Source organism: Xenopus laevis, chromosome 3S, assembly GCF_017654675.1.
Source record: "Xenopus laevis strain J_2021 chromosome 3S, Xenopus_laevis_v10.1, whole genome shotgun sequence".
Classification (NCBI taxonomy): Eukaryota; Metazoa; Chordata; class Amphibia; order Anura; family Pipidae; genus Xenopus; species Xenopus laevis.
Window position 1 is genome coordinate 26,216,423 of NC_054376.1, and position 14,638 is coordinate 26,231,060.

Below are 14,638 nucleotides of genomic sequence, written 5' to 3' on the forward strand. Positions count from 1 at the left end.
TTTGATTATATATATAGCATATGTTGAACTACAGGAATAACGATCTTTGATCTTTATAGGGTATCCTTTCCTAGGATGAAAAACCACATCTCCCTGTTGAACATTGGAGCAACAGTTGCAGTTATAGCAGGGAAAAGTCCCTGCTTTACTGTTCCTGCTCACACTCCTTTGTCTCATATCGGTGTGAACCAGCATAGAGCCTAACGATCTACCCTTTTTGTAGGCTATTATAGGTGGTCTAGTGAACGCATTAATTTGGGGTAAATTGTTTTTTATAAGCGGCCAATGATGCCGTAAAATATTGGCAATTTGTTTACTCAAGGTATTATATTGAGTAACGAAAGTAACATTGTTCTCTCTGTTTTTTGGTTTACCTTTTAACATTTCCTTTCTACTTTGATTTTTAATTTCATTCAATTGCGTCCTAAGGAGGTTATCTGGATATTCTCTTTCACGAAATTTATTGCACATTTCATCCAACCTTTTATCCACTTTATCTTCAGATGCGACTATACGTTTAACTCTGCTTAATTGTGATTTCGGCAGAGCTTTCTTTAGCTGTGGTGGATGGAAGGATTTGTAATGTAGCAGCAAATTGCGGTCTGTCGATTTTGTATATAAATCAGTTAATAAACCCCCCTCTGCTTTGTATACCTTGGTATCCAGAAATGGAATTTCATCCAAATGTGAGTTTAGGGTAAACCTTATACAGGGTAAGGCATTATTGATTTCCTGAACGAATAATTCAAGGGTCCAAAGTGGCCCCGCCCATAACGCAAACACATCATCGATATAACGCATCCATTTCTTGCAATATATTTTAAATAATTCATGTATATAGACAAATTTTGTCTCAAATTGATTCATAAATATGTTTGCGTAGGCGGGGGCCACATTAGACCCCATTGCCGTACCACGTATTTGCATGTAGAATTCTTCGTCAAATTGGAAGTAATTATTATGAAGGAGGAGTTCCAAACACTGGATCACAAATTTTTTTTGAGATCCATCAAGACTTTCGTCCTTTAGTAACTCCAATGAGACTGCCTCGACACCCCCATCATGTGGGATGGAGGTGTAGAGGCTCTCTACATCTAGAGTCACCAACCATACCCCTTCCATATCTTTAGAAAAAACAGATATTTTGTTTAAAAAATCACTAGTGTCTCTCACATATGATACATGCGCTTCCACATATGGTCTAATGATCTTATCAACAAAAATAGCAATAGGTGATAGAACAGAATCCACACAGGACACTATAGGTCTCCCGGGGGGACTTTCAAGATTTTTGTGAATTTTGGGAAGTATATAAAATAAAGGTGTTAGAGGAAACTGTTGCTGTAAGAAAACTGCCAATTTTCCATCTATTATCTTTAATTGTGTGGCTTCATCCACCAAATTTTTTATTTTCGTTTGAATTTCAATCAACGGATTGTTTCTTAATTTGAGATATGTAGTATTATCATCTACTTGGCGTTTTATTTCAGCAACATAATCATCTCTATTCATAACAACCAGTGCGCCCCCTTTATCTGCAGACTTGATGATAATCTCTGTATTACCCATTAAATCCAACAGTGACTGATATTCTGATTTACTTAAATTATTCGGAAGTACATGTATATCACCTCTACGATATTTATCTTCTAACATCTTAATTTCCCTGGTTACATGTTTAATATACGCTTCCACAAAGACATTATCACATTTGGGCATATATGTACTAAGGGGTTTAAGATCTAATTGATCACCACAGAAGGTATTTATAGAGTGAACTACACCTCCCACCTCTTGTTTGTTGTCGAATTGGGCCTTCAATCTTAATGTCCTGAAAAGTCTAAACAGTTCTAGATCTAGTTTAAAGAAATCGGGTTTGTTCACCAAGCTGAAAGAAAGTCCCTTATGCAATACCTGCAGTTCAACATCGGTAAGCGTTCTGCTGGAGATATTCACCACCGCATCCGTCGGCGTTTGTATTGTCGGTGCTGCTTGTTTCTTGCGGTGCTTGCGGCCCCCTCGTTTGCGTCTTCTGGGTCTGCCGTGAGTGAACTTTGCGATCCACCTAAAAAAGGCAGGGAAGTATCTTGCGAGTCGGAGGTTTCAGTCGATACACGAACTCTTCGCGTCTCCCTGGGTTTATTACGGAATCCTCGTGGGTCCCTCCCTTGGAAGCCTCCTCGGTCATTGCGGTTAGTTTCCCATCGGTACACTGCACCCTCCTCGTAATCAGCCTCATCGCGTTGAAACTTTGTGCGTTTACGAGCCTGCAGCTCCATGCGGAAGCTTTGTAGATGGTCCGCCAGCTTTCTCTTTCCCTCTGTAAACACCTGAGGGCTCGCCTGGTTCCGCAACTTTGTTTCCATTTCGTTTCCGCTCTGTGATACTTTTGGTAACTCTTTATGTATCTCTTCTATAATTGCCACCATAAGGTCAATCGAGCATTTATTCAGGATAGCTTCCCATTTATTACAAAATTGCTCATTATTGGAAAACATTGTAGGTCTTAAATGTGAACGCAGGCCTCGTGGAATTCGTTTGCACTTAACATATTCTCCCAATGTTTGCGCATGTAACTCATATGCAATGAATTTACGTTTGGTTTTCTCCAATTCTTTGAAGTCAATCGCTATATCCGGCTGATTCAGGAAATTATCAGTTTGTCCAATCATGCCAGTAATTCGGGTGATGTCCTCATCAGTATATGCAAAAGTCATTTTGAATCTTTTTTAAGTGTGCAAGACTTACGTGGAACAGTAATTGGAGAACAAATTTAGTCAGCACACCGATTCTTAGTATCTTGCCTTGATGGTGCACGTTCTGCAACGACCACTTTCCATTGACAGACCATGTAATGTAGAAAATGAACAGCACCATCGATTTGGATGTAGTTTAAAAAGCCTTTATTTGTGCTCTTGTGGGCATCCCCCGCGACGTTTCAGGCCATATGGCCTTTTATCAAGCTTACTGACCAGTATAAATCTGCCCCCTAGTGTTACTAATAAGAACAATAGTATTCCTGTGGCTAAGCCACATTTTAATTTAACCTGCATTTTACATGCATTTAAATGGATACTTTTTTACATTTTTCAACTGTTTTTCCAAAATTGTGTGTCAAAATTGTCCCAGTTTTTCTAAAAATTCCTGTAAATGTTTTTTTCCAGTACAATTAAGCAGTAACGTAACTAGAAGGGGGCTGGCCCTGGCGCTGGACGTGAAGCCGGGCCCCCGCCCCCCTCCATACGTCATTTTCTGCCACCAGAGTCAGTGGCACACGAGTTGCCGGGGGCCCTGAGGGGGTGCAGGCCCTGGCCCAATCACACCCCCTGCTCCCCCGGTAGTTACGCCACTGCAATTAAGCTTTATAAAATACTAACCAGATACTATCTTGCCCTGAGTCCTTAATTATAATAATTTCTGGTTAATTAGTACCTCCTATGGCCAATCACACCTCATCTGACTCTACAGCTGGTAATACAGAGACTGACACAGCCCCTGGCTCCAGGCAAGCAGCTTATTGACACATGTATTGGGTCACCTAATGGCCTGCCAAATCAATAAATGGCTGACAAATTGCCAGATATTTGTTGATCATATTTAAAACTTCAGTCTTGTGCGTTCTTGCCCGGTGGGTCTTCGTAGCTTTGCAGAACATTGGCCAAACAAGTAGATCTCACGGCTAAGAGGTTTTACCTCATAATGTACATATTAAAGGTGATGTAAAATACAATTTTGGCCAATGAAAAAACATTTTTAAGCAACTTCCCAATACAAATTCATTACAAATGTTCAATGGTTTTCAAGTTATTTGTAAATGGAATTGCTATAGAAAGGCAATGTGTCTGTCCTTTTTCCGCCTGTTGGTTCTGTCTCGGTGTAGCAGAAGTCAGCCTTGCAGTGTCTCTTTTGGCAGGTCTGTTAATCAGTTGGCTTCTAAAAGTCAGAATCACCAGGGTAGAAATAGAGAGGGGCAGACCGATTTATTTTTGGTTTACATTCCTTTTAATGTTTAACCTGTCAATGACACTTTAAAGTGTTCTATTTATATGTTCCCCATATTTTATAACACTTTATTTGGTCCCCTAAAAAATGTATTGGCATATAGTGTGGTTTCCCTAGAGGGATACTGGTCTCCCATATTATCTTTTTTTTCCTTAGTTACACATGATGTTAAAGGAGATGAAGGGCCGAGCAGTGATCATTGCCATATCAGAATTCCACAACAGACAGGGAGAAAGTCTAGACAAGCGCAAGGGGGTGAAGCGTGATGCAAACCGACTCTTTAAGGTCCTTACTCATCTGGATTATAAAGTCTCCCTACATATGGATGTCAGTGCCAAGGAGATAAAGGATATCTACCAGAAAGGTATTAAGATCTATGCAGTATCATCACATAGCACTAGCATTATATCCAAGGCAACTCTGTGTTTCTTCTGCAGCCGTGGAACTTCTTAAATCCCCTTAAACTTTTGTCTAAACATGGAAGGTAACAGTCACTTAGCCAAACTTTCCATTGGTGTCCAGGAAAGCTAATATCTAGTATGATTGTTCAGTGTTGATTGTCAATTTTCATTCTGGCAGTTGGCAGAAAGAGGGACAAGTGGTAGGCCAAGAGTCAGTGCTGCATGGGGGTAAAGCTAATTTACGGGGTGAACCCAAATTAGTCCAGACAGTTTGCATTGTTTGCAGGCCTGCCATCAGGGGGGGACAGGGGGGAGAGTTGTAGGGGGCCCGAGGGTAAGGGGGGCCCGGCCACACCACACTTACTTTATTAGCCGGGCCCCCATCTTTCTGAGAGCTGCTGACAACAGGAAGGCATGGACGTTTAAGGGGCCCTGGCCACCAATTCTCTCATAATGTGGGGGGGGGGGGGGCCACGGCCACCAATTTCTTTTTCTCATGTGAGGTCCTAGCCACCAATATTTTTTAATGGGGGGGGGCCCTGGCCACAAATGTTTTTTTTATGGGGGGGCCTGACCACCAATATCTTTTTATTTTTTATTAACATGTGGGAACCCTAGCCACCAATATTTTTTTTGTTTTTTTACTGTGTGGTGGGGGGCGGACCTGTAGGTGGGGCTTGCGGTGGGTGCAGCCCAGGGGGCCCAGGAAATTTTTTCATATGGGGCCCTGCGATTTCTGATGGCAGTCCTGATTGTTTGCTTATAAAGTGATTCTGTTTGGCAACTCAATGCTTCCATTAGTATTTGTTTCAAGCATACACCCTACAATATCACCATAAATGACTTTTAGACTAGACCAATCCATCCACTACCTCAGAGGCCTGTCCCATAGTTAAAGGGGATCTCTTTAATGAAAAAGAAACCTATCTCCAATATACTGTAATTAAAAAATGTCTACCATTTTTATAAGAAACCTGACTGTATGCATTGAAATTCTCCCTTTGTTTTACTTGCTCTGACTGCTGTGGATAGGAAACTTCAGATGATCCCTAACTGCTCTGCAGAGAAATGAGCATACTTTCAAACAGCAGGGGGCCCCAGACCTTACTTTATTTCCCAGCTGTGCAGAACTCAAGCAGCTTTGTTTGTTTCCCTGTTGAGATTCATATTGGATTTTATTTTTGCCTTTACATCTCTTTTAATGTTTCCAATTCCAATGGCAGGGACAAAGATCAGGGAGCCAGATTTAAACAGATAAACTGGAAGCATTAATTTGCTACAGCTACTGGTTCTGCAGAGTTGGAGAAAGTTTGTATTAAACAATACAAAAACTATACAATCCACATTAGATTACATGACAACACAGGACCCAGTGCAGTCTGTATATTCTGATTATTAATCAGTCTTGCTGTGTCGGCTTCTATGGCAGATATTATTTGACTTGTGCTGTTTTGATCATTTATGATGATCCCTAATCTTAACCTCCCAACAGAATCCCAGACCACACTGAGCATGTGCATGGTCTTGGTCTTGCAAAGATGGGTTAACAGTTACAAGATGATGACCCCCTGTGGCCAACTTTGAAAGCATAAATCATGTGTTTTATTAGGCTTCTGGTGCAGTAAGTTCATGTTTATGTTTAGTATACAAAATACATCATTTCTAGCATTATTCTATTTTAGACTTTAGTTCCCCTTTAAGGAGCACATGTCCCCAAAGCCCCAAAACAGTGGTGTAAAGCACAAGCAGCCTTTGCAATTGCTGGTTTAGGTTCTGGACATATTTTTGGGTGCATGGGCTAGTAGACCCTTCTTACAATAATGTAATGCCTGGTGGTATGGCCTGGAGTATGGTGTTGTTGGTGCCTGTGCTTTATGGTCGAGTCTGAATGTGTCTTTCTTCTTCAGAGAGCAAGATGCCACAAGGGGGGTGCTTTATAAGCATTCTGTCCAGCCATGGTGATGAGGGGCTTATTTATGATTTCTACGGGGAACCAGTTTTACTAAGAGATCTGTACAACATATTGGCACCACACAACAGTCCTTTGCTTGCTGGAGTCCCCAAGCTTTTCTTTGTACAGGTAAGAGCAGCCATTGGAGACTGCACTGTGCATAATATATAGCAGGGGGGGTCACAGTGCTATAATGGCCTATATTGACCTTGTTGCAGGCTTGCCGTGGGGTACAGTTTGACGAAGGGGTGTTTCTGGAGACAGACGGTGATGCTTGCACAACAGATGCCTTCTCTCTGAGCCTCTGAGTCTCTGAGCCTGAACTTGCCCACAGACTCTGTTCTAATGTTTGCCAGCAGTGAAGGTACATCACTGGGTTCTCACCAATTATGCCAGAAGAATAATGCTCACAAAGGCAGAATTTTTAATCTACATATATATATATATATATATAATCTGCCTCCCCCTGTGCCCAAGTGACCCACAGGAATGTTTATTTGCCAGAACCTGAAACACTGACAGCCATGATATTTATCTCCTCAGGACATGTAGCTTTCCAGAACCCAGGTGGCTCTGTCTTCCTACAGACTCTCTGTAAGTTGCTGGATGGAGAGGAAAGGAACCTTGAGCTGCACCAGATCCTCATCCGTCTTGCCCACATGGTGGCCTACACATTTCAGAGCCAAGGGCAGTATGGAGGGTACAAAGAAATGCCCTGCTACACCACCAACCTTACTCAAGAACTACATCCCTTCAGCCAATCCTAGCACGTGTGTTCCTTGACTGTATGGCGGTACGACTGTATAGGCCACCAAAGACTGTTCCCTTCTCTGAAAGGGGTGTAAAATCTTCATGCTCCAGCTCCTTCTCCCCATACGAGCTAACAGATTTAGTTGGTAGCTTATCGAGCAGTGTATGGGGCCCTCCAACGGGATTCCCTGACCGATATCTGGTGGGTTTAATAATCCTGTTAGATCAATGACCGCATTGGTTCGTTCATGTGGTTGCCGATCTGACTGCCCGTATTCTCCTCCTTGTTATCCGCTCATTGGGCCCTAGGGCCCACGATCAGATCAGCTCAATATCGCCCACGTCAAGGTGGGCATATCGGAGAGAAATCCACTCCTATGGCAACCTCGCCAAACAAGTGGATCTCTGAATGTATGGCCATCTTAACACCTCCTGTGAGCCAATTACCTTCAGCTGTATCTCATCACTGGCCTCATTCCATGGGACATTGTTTACAGACATTATTTATTTATAGACATTTCACAATTTAATTTATTTATTTGTTAAGCTGTGGAAGGTCTGTGTTGATCAGTCAGGATTTAACAGTGACAGTTACTGTATATACAGAGGCGGTTAGTTTTACTATATCTCTTATTAAGAGGGTAATCATGTTGGGGTAGAGGCAGTAGGGGGTCATGATCAACAGAGCCCTAACACAATATTCAGTAGTTGAGTTTGTTAAAAGGAGTGCCTAATATTCCTATTGTATGGAACCCCAGAGAAGAAAAAATTCTGTAAACAACCCTGGGGCAGTCCCTGGAAATCTAGCTATCAGCTGCAGTATGTGTTCTGTAGCCAGTTAGGACACATAATGTGACTTCATTCTGGGCACTATATCAGGAGCCTTTGGAGTCACCTATAGCTTATCCTTGATAACATATACAGGCACCAGCTTCTCTGTAAGTCTGGCCTAACAGTACATAACATTTTCAGCGTACGCTGCTTAGCAAGGCACATATGTCAAATGAATAGATAGAAGAAAATCATCATGTGTGGACTACTCGTACTGAATATATCACAGATAAAATAACCACTTCTGTCGGTGTTACACTCCAAGTGTGGTGCTACGGTTGCCACCTTTTCTGGAACAAAATAGCAGCCTTCCTATATATTTATCTTTTTTAACATTGGGATCAACTATCATTTTTACCGGCAAGGTAAATGAGCCAATCTGCAGTGGTATTGGGAGAGACTGGTACCTGGTACATATTAGCACACTTATTAGCACAGTGCCTCCACCTAGGATCTGGGAATGCACCTAGGGGTGGCCCCACTAGGAAAACAGTAATAATTCACACATAGTGTTTGGTAAACAAAATAACTATTTATCTAAAATAAAGGTACATAAAAGTGAAACTAACACACAACACTCCTAACAATTGGCAATGGGGTATTATTAACAAAGCGTATTGCTAAACAGAGCCTCTCATAGGCTGCCATTCCACATAGGGGCTACCAAATAGCCAATCACAGCCCTTATTTGGCACCGATGGGAACTTTTTTAATGCTTGTCTTGCGCCCCATTTGTTTTTACATTTTTATGTAATGGGTAAAAAACAATGGAGAGCCCTGATGCAGAGTATAAAAGGAAAATTTTCGTTTTATAGGATTAGAAATTAGAATGGCCCAATGGCTCCAAATGTGCAAGGAGAGAGGCATTTAGGGACTGTGGAGCACAATGATACCTCTGTTGTTTGGTATGGTATGTTTTTTTTTAATACTGATTTGTATGCACTCAATAAATGTTTTTGTGCGTAGACCTGACATATATGGTATTTTAAAGGTACTAAATTCACACTCATTTGAACTTTAACTCATGGCAGCACCCATCTGCAAAATTTTGAGTGTATTCATTTAATCATTGCATATGTTGATCTGACAAAGAATGGTCACCAACTTTGCCTACGGCTACTGCCATTAGATAAAATAAAGGGATTTTATTACGATATAAAGTGATGTCACTCTGTTGGCTTGGATACAGGAGGCCTCCTAACATGCTGCCTTGAAACAACTGATGGTGGAAAGTGCTGTTCATTTGTGTCTATTGCCCACAACTGGTGAAGTCTGGTGGTGGTGGCACCATGCTGTGAGAATGCATGGACTGACAATCTGGTTGAAATAAAGGAAAAATACATGGTGCAAAATACAGATAACTACTAAAAGAGCACCTATTTCAGTCTTCTGAATGTTAAAATTTTTTTTATTAACTCTCTTCCCCAATCTGTGTGGGAGGTGGTGCCCTGAGATCCAGTGCCAAGGGCAGCAGCAGACGTAATGCAGCCCTGTTTGTATGAGACTTTACGGAAAGGGTTGAACTTCATGGGAATGTTTCTTTGTGTAAATTCAGTCAATGTTCTACTAAACCAAACTAAGGGGGTTATTTACTAAACTCAGAATGCAAAAATCCAGAAAAAAATTTTGATTTTTTTTTTTAATAAAATCTGACTTTTAAAAATCACACATTTTTCAGAATTTATTTAACCCCAAGGAAAATCCGGCATCTCAGACCTGTCGAGGTTGCATATAAGTCAATGGGAGAAGTCTCAATGATTTTTTGATGTGCGCTGGGTTTTGGGCAAAAAGCTTAAGAAATCTGAGTTTTTGGGTGAAAAATCCGAAAAAATCTAGAAAATTAGATTTTTTTTCACGCAAAGCAAAGTTTCGAGAAAATTTAATAATAAATAAGAGTAAAAGACCAGAGTGGATTTGATGTGAGTTTGTAGCAGAAAATTTTGAGATAAAATCGGACTTTGATAAATTACCCCCTGTATTGAGTTCTCAGTTGAAAATTATTGACGAAATCAGCAGAATTCCCCGGTGTGTGGGTGGTGTAGCTTTGCATAGCTCTGCGTATGGATAGTCCTGCTGCCTGTATATGATATGATCATGTTAGTGTTTTGTCACACACACAGATGGATTGAGACAGATTATGCATGACTAGAGAATTCATACCTGCTGCCTAATTGACAGAGACAGCCAAAGAAGGCATATATAGATATTTTAAAATATGTATTTTTGCATTTTTTTTAGACATCTGGGCAGTTTATGAATTGAAAAAAAACCACAAGCCAAGTTTTATATTGCATGTTGTCGTGCAAGAGTTGGGACCACTAGGGTAGTACAGACTTTGTCTCCCCAAAATGGCAAATCTCCCCTAATATAAACAGGACAAGGCTGCATAGTCTGTCTGTCAAGATCAACACAGGTATGGGACCTGTTATGCAGAATGCTTGGGACCTGTTTTCCAGATAAGGGATCTTCCATAATTATATCTTAGTATATGGGAGATGGCCTTCCCATAATACGGAGCTTTCTGGATAATGAGTTTCCAGATAACAACACCAGGGTGAACACAAAATTTCTAAAACAGCTGCTCGTGCGCAAAAATAATTATAAAAAATAACCAAAAAAAATCTGAATTCACAGGTGTTTGGTAAATAAATAGAAAATATGCATTAAATCAGGGCTGTCCAACTGGGGGCCTGCGGCCCGCGGCCCGCGACCCCCCTTATATGGCCCTCCACATCAAAGTCTGCCTGCTGTGTCTGTTTACCATATATAAAATTTAAAAGGTATAACTACTGAGATTAACTGGCCCCTGCATTGTTTAAACCTCAAATTCAGACTGTAATCTCCTGTATTGTTCCCATCCCTAAAGCCTGTACTGTTCACACCTGACTGAAACTGCCCACATTGTTCACCTGTTCACACTTTATTCGAAATACTAATGGGGCACCAGCACTGTGTCGCTGTATGTAGTACAACTACATATTAGACTGGTCCTAATAGGTTTCCCTGTCTCCTGCTCTGTTCTGCCTTCTATATGCTCCCTGTGTGTGCCATACTTTGGTATTTGTTCTGGGGTTTTTTTAGCATTTGAAAATTATTGTTAGTGGCCCCTAAGGTGTTTAATCACATGCTGGGGTACTGTATTATACACAGGGGTGGAGGAGGCATATGAATTTATGGGTATGTCTTATATGACTTAGCTTTTTTCACATATGAGTGACATCCTTGCCAGGGCAGGTACAAGGTAGTTCGGCACCCTAGGCAAGAGCTTCACTCAGTGCCCCCTGCCTGCATTACAATTTCCCTCCTTACCATGATGGTTTTTAAATAAAGAGAGCAAGAAAGTGTACAACATTTTTTCATTTATATTACTGCCCCCTGTACCTGTACCAGCAAGCCCAGCAGCCATTCATCATACACCCCACCCGTACCTGTGCAAGTAAGCTCAGCAGCCATCCATCATAAAGCCCTCCTGCAGCCATCATATTGCCCCCAATCTTTACCCTTGCCAGCAGCAGCCAAAACTAAATCTGATGACATCATATTGCCCCCAAGTATTTATGTACCTGTGCCAGCGCCCAGCAGCAACAGCAAACATATGGCCCCCAAATCTGTACCTGGCTGTGCCAGCAGGAAGCTTCACACTTTACAGTAATAGAAAGAATGTCTTCAGTTCAGTGCAACTGTGCAAGGCTGAGAGCAGCGAGAGCCACACCAAGCAGCCCCCCAGCTCTCTGCCTCTCTCTGTCACCTAATGGCATCAGTGATGTCATTGACGCATATACTCACGTCGCACTGTACCGCACAGAAGTAGCTATTACTTGCTGGCAAGAGGGAGAAGGTGAACGAGATGGATTCCACCCAACTGGGTGACCATGATTACTGAAACAAATTATTAAATAAACGCTTGAAGAAAACTAAAAAGAATTAAAAAACGAAAAAAAAATCCCCTTAAAAGTGCGCCCCTCAATTATGGCGCCCTAGACAGCCACCTACTCTGCCTACCCCTAGTTCCGGCCCTGATCCCTGCAGTGAGCACCAACCATGTGGTTTTTTTGGTGTGCTATTAATATGGACATGGTCTTGCGGTAACATGGGTGTGGTTTAAAGTGGGTGTGGTCTAAAACAGGGAGTGGCTAACACTGGCTTCCGTTTTCGGCCCTCCACAATGTAGATTAGAAAAATTCCGGCCCTCAGTACCATAGAAATTGGACAGCACTGCATTAAATCAGATGCAAAGTGGTCACTACAGCACCTGGATATATAAGTCCTTGAGAAAAGCAAACTGTATTGACCAAAACATTGGGCACTGCATATTAACATATATTAACACTGCATATTTTTATTTATATGACCTGTGAATGCAGAACATTTTTTGCATATATATATATATATATATATATAGAGAGAGAGAGAGAGAGAGAGAGAGAGAGAGAGAGAGAGAGAGAGAGAGAGAGAGAGAGAGAGAGAGAGAGAGAGAGAGAGAGAGAGAGAGAGAGAGGGAGAGATTGAGAGAGAAAGAGAGCGAGCTATGGGATCCGTTATTCAGAATGCTCCGATTCCATTTTAGCCAAATAATCCAGATTTTTCAAAAATGTTCCCTTTTTCTCTGTAATAATAAAACAGTACCTTGTACTTGATCCCAACTAAGATATAATTAATCCTTATTGGAAGCAAAACAAGCCAGTTGGGTTTATTTAATGTTTACAAGATTTTTTAAATAGGCATAAGGTTGAAAGATCCAAATAACAGAAAGATCCATTACCAGAAAACCCCAAGTTCCAAGCATTCAATATAACATATATATATCCTCCCCACTGCTCACCCAAACCTAACCAATGCACACACCTCTGCCGACTTCTGTGGCATGGCCTACCAGGGCGACGGCAAACCGGGTTTCTCCTGGCAATCCAGTGGTCCCGTTGGACCCTGTTCATGTCAGAAAACTCCAAAGTGACATTTTAAAATCCTTGTATTTAAAAGTGTGGGTTAACTTATACTGCATTTATAAAAAAGAGCCCTAGTACCTAGTAGAGTATCATAGCACATAACACATGGTAGGTTATGGTACATAGTAGGGTATCATAGCACATAACACATAGTAGGGTATGGTACATAGTAGGGTATCATAGCACATAACACATAGTAGGGTATCATAGCACATAACACATAGTAGGGTATGGTACATAGTAGGGTATCATAGCACATAACACATAGTAGGGTATGGTACATAGTAGGTATCATAGCACAACTGTCTGGTACATTGCCAGCAGGCAGTTCCAGGCTTTTGTATCTCTATTAACATTTGCACTTTCCCTGCCTTCCCTGATGCAGGACACTCGTTCTTGCTTAGTACAGCTAAAGCCAATGCTGAGTGTGCATAACGAAACAACGGATGTGTCTTGTTGGCTAAGAGTCTGATGGTTCTTCTCATGTTTTCTGTAACTCGAGTTATTTCTCTGAAAGCTGCGCCACTCCCCTGTGTCACCTTTGTACCCTATTAATCAAGATATCCTTGTGTGTATAAAACTCCCTGCCACTGATAAACAGGGACATGTGAGGGAGAATGGTCATGAGACGTGATAATGGTCAGAAGGTGGTAATCAATACATATATATATATATATGAGCAAGATTTAGCAGTGATATATATATATATATATATATATATATATATATGTGTGTGTGTAGTCCCGCAGCACTCCGATCTTTAAACAGGTTCGTGGTGCACGATCAAATACAGGATATATAGAACAAGAAGGATCAGCACTCACTGTATTGATGTGAAGAAAAATTTGCTTTTATTTATTTACATCATAATCCGACGTTTCGGTCCCACCTCGGATCCTTGAGAAAGGTCCCCAGGTGGGACCGAAACGTCGGATTATGATGTAAATAAATAAAAGCAAATTTTTCTTCACATCAATACAGTGAGTGCTGATCCTTCTTGTTCTATATATATATATATATATATATATATATATATATATATATATATATATATATATATATATATATATATATATATATATATATATATATATATATAGGATGTTAGCTAGGGAAAAAGCTGCAAAACACATTATTGTTACAGGCGGTGCTTCCAGCAAATCATTCATATCAAATTGTCATTGTTATCAGGGATCTTACTCCCACAGGACTTACTCTGCAAATTCTGTGCAACCCATAACCTTGGGGATGAGCAGAGTTGCACTAAAGGACTGGATTGTTTATTGTTACCCTAAATTCTCTAACCCTGATCACACGTGCACTTTTTTTTTCTTTCCTTTATATTTCACTTTTTAACTTTAGGCAAAACACGTCTTCATTTTTCTAACCACGTTTTACTTTGGTCCTTGCATTAAGGGAGACAGGTCTGTTCTAGAATACCTTATGGTGGTTTAATGGTGTATAAACCGGTGTAGGGTCCTAATAACTCAGGACTGACAGCTCTGTATTTGCTTATTTCTGCACTATTAGTCACAAGATTAGGGATAGAGGGATATATACCTATAGTAGTAAACACACAACTACCTCAATCCGCATACCTACCTAAATACTAATGAAGTGGCAAACCATTGGGTAGGTAATGTGAAGTACTACAATTCACTTCTACTAGAAAATTAATCTATATCTGTTATTACTATCCTAAAACAAATGCTTGTGCATTGGTGCAAGTCAAACTAATATCACAACACAACCAACTG

The 14,638-nt window shown here is 40.9% G+C and overlaps 1 protein-coding gene across 1 annotated transcript; it reads left to right on the forward strand.

Annotated features, from left to right (window-relative positions):
* Nucleotides 1-3,352: 3,352 nt before the first annotated feature.
* On the forward strand, nucleotides 3,353-6,615 carry LOC108712725 (caspase-7-like). Its single transcript, XM_041588117.1, has 2 exons — nucleotides 3,353-4,366; nucleotides 6,311-6,615. Exons 1-2 carry the CDS (start codon nucleotides 4,165-4,167, stop codon nucleotides 6,523-6,525), a joined length of 417 nt encoding a protein of 138 aa, XP_041444051.1. The 5' UTR covers nucleotides 3,353-4,164; the 3' UTR covers nucleotides 6,526-6,615.
* The last annotated feature ends 8,023 nt before the right edge of the window (nucleotides 6,616-14,638 follow it).

What these genes read in the sequence shown, in the direction of transcription:
- LOC108712725 (XM_041588117.1), top strand. Translation starts at nt 4,165, where the DNA reads ATGATGTTAAAGGAGATGAAGGGCCGAGCAGTGATCATTGCCATATCA. An exon ending in AAAGGATATCTACCAGAAAG is followed by an intron (nt 4,367 to 6,310) that starts GTATTAAGATCT and finishes TTTCTTCTTCAG; the next exon opens with AGAGCAAGATGCCACAAGGG.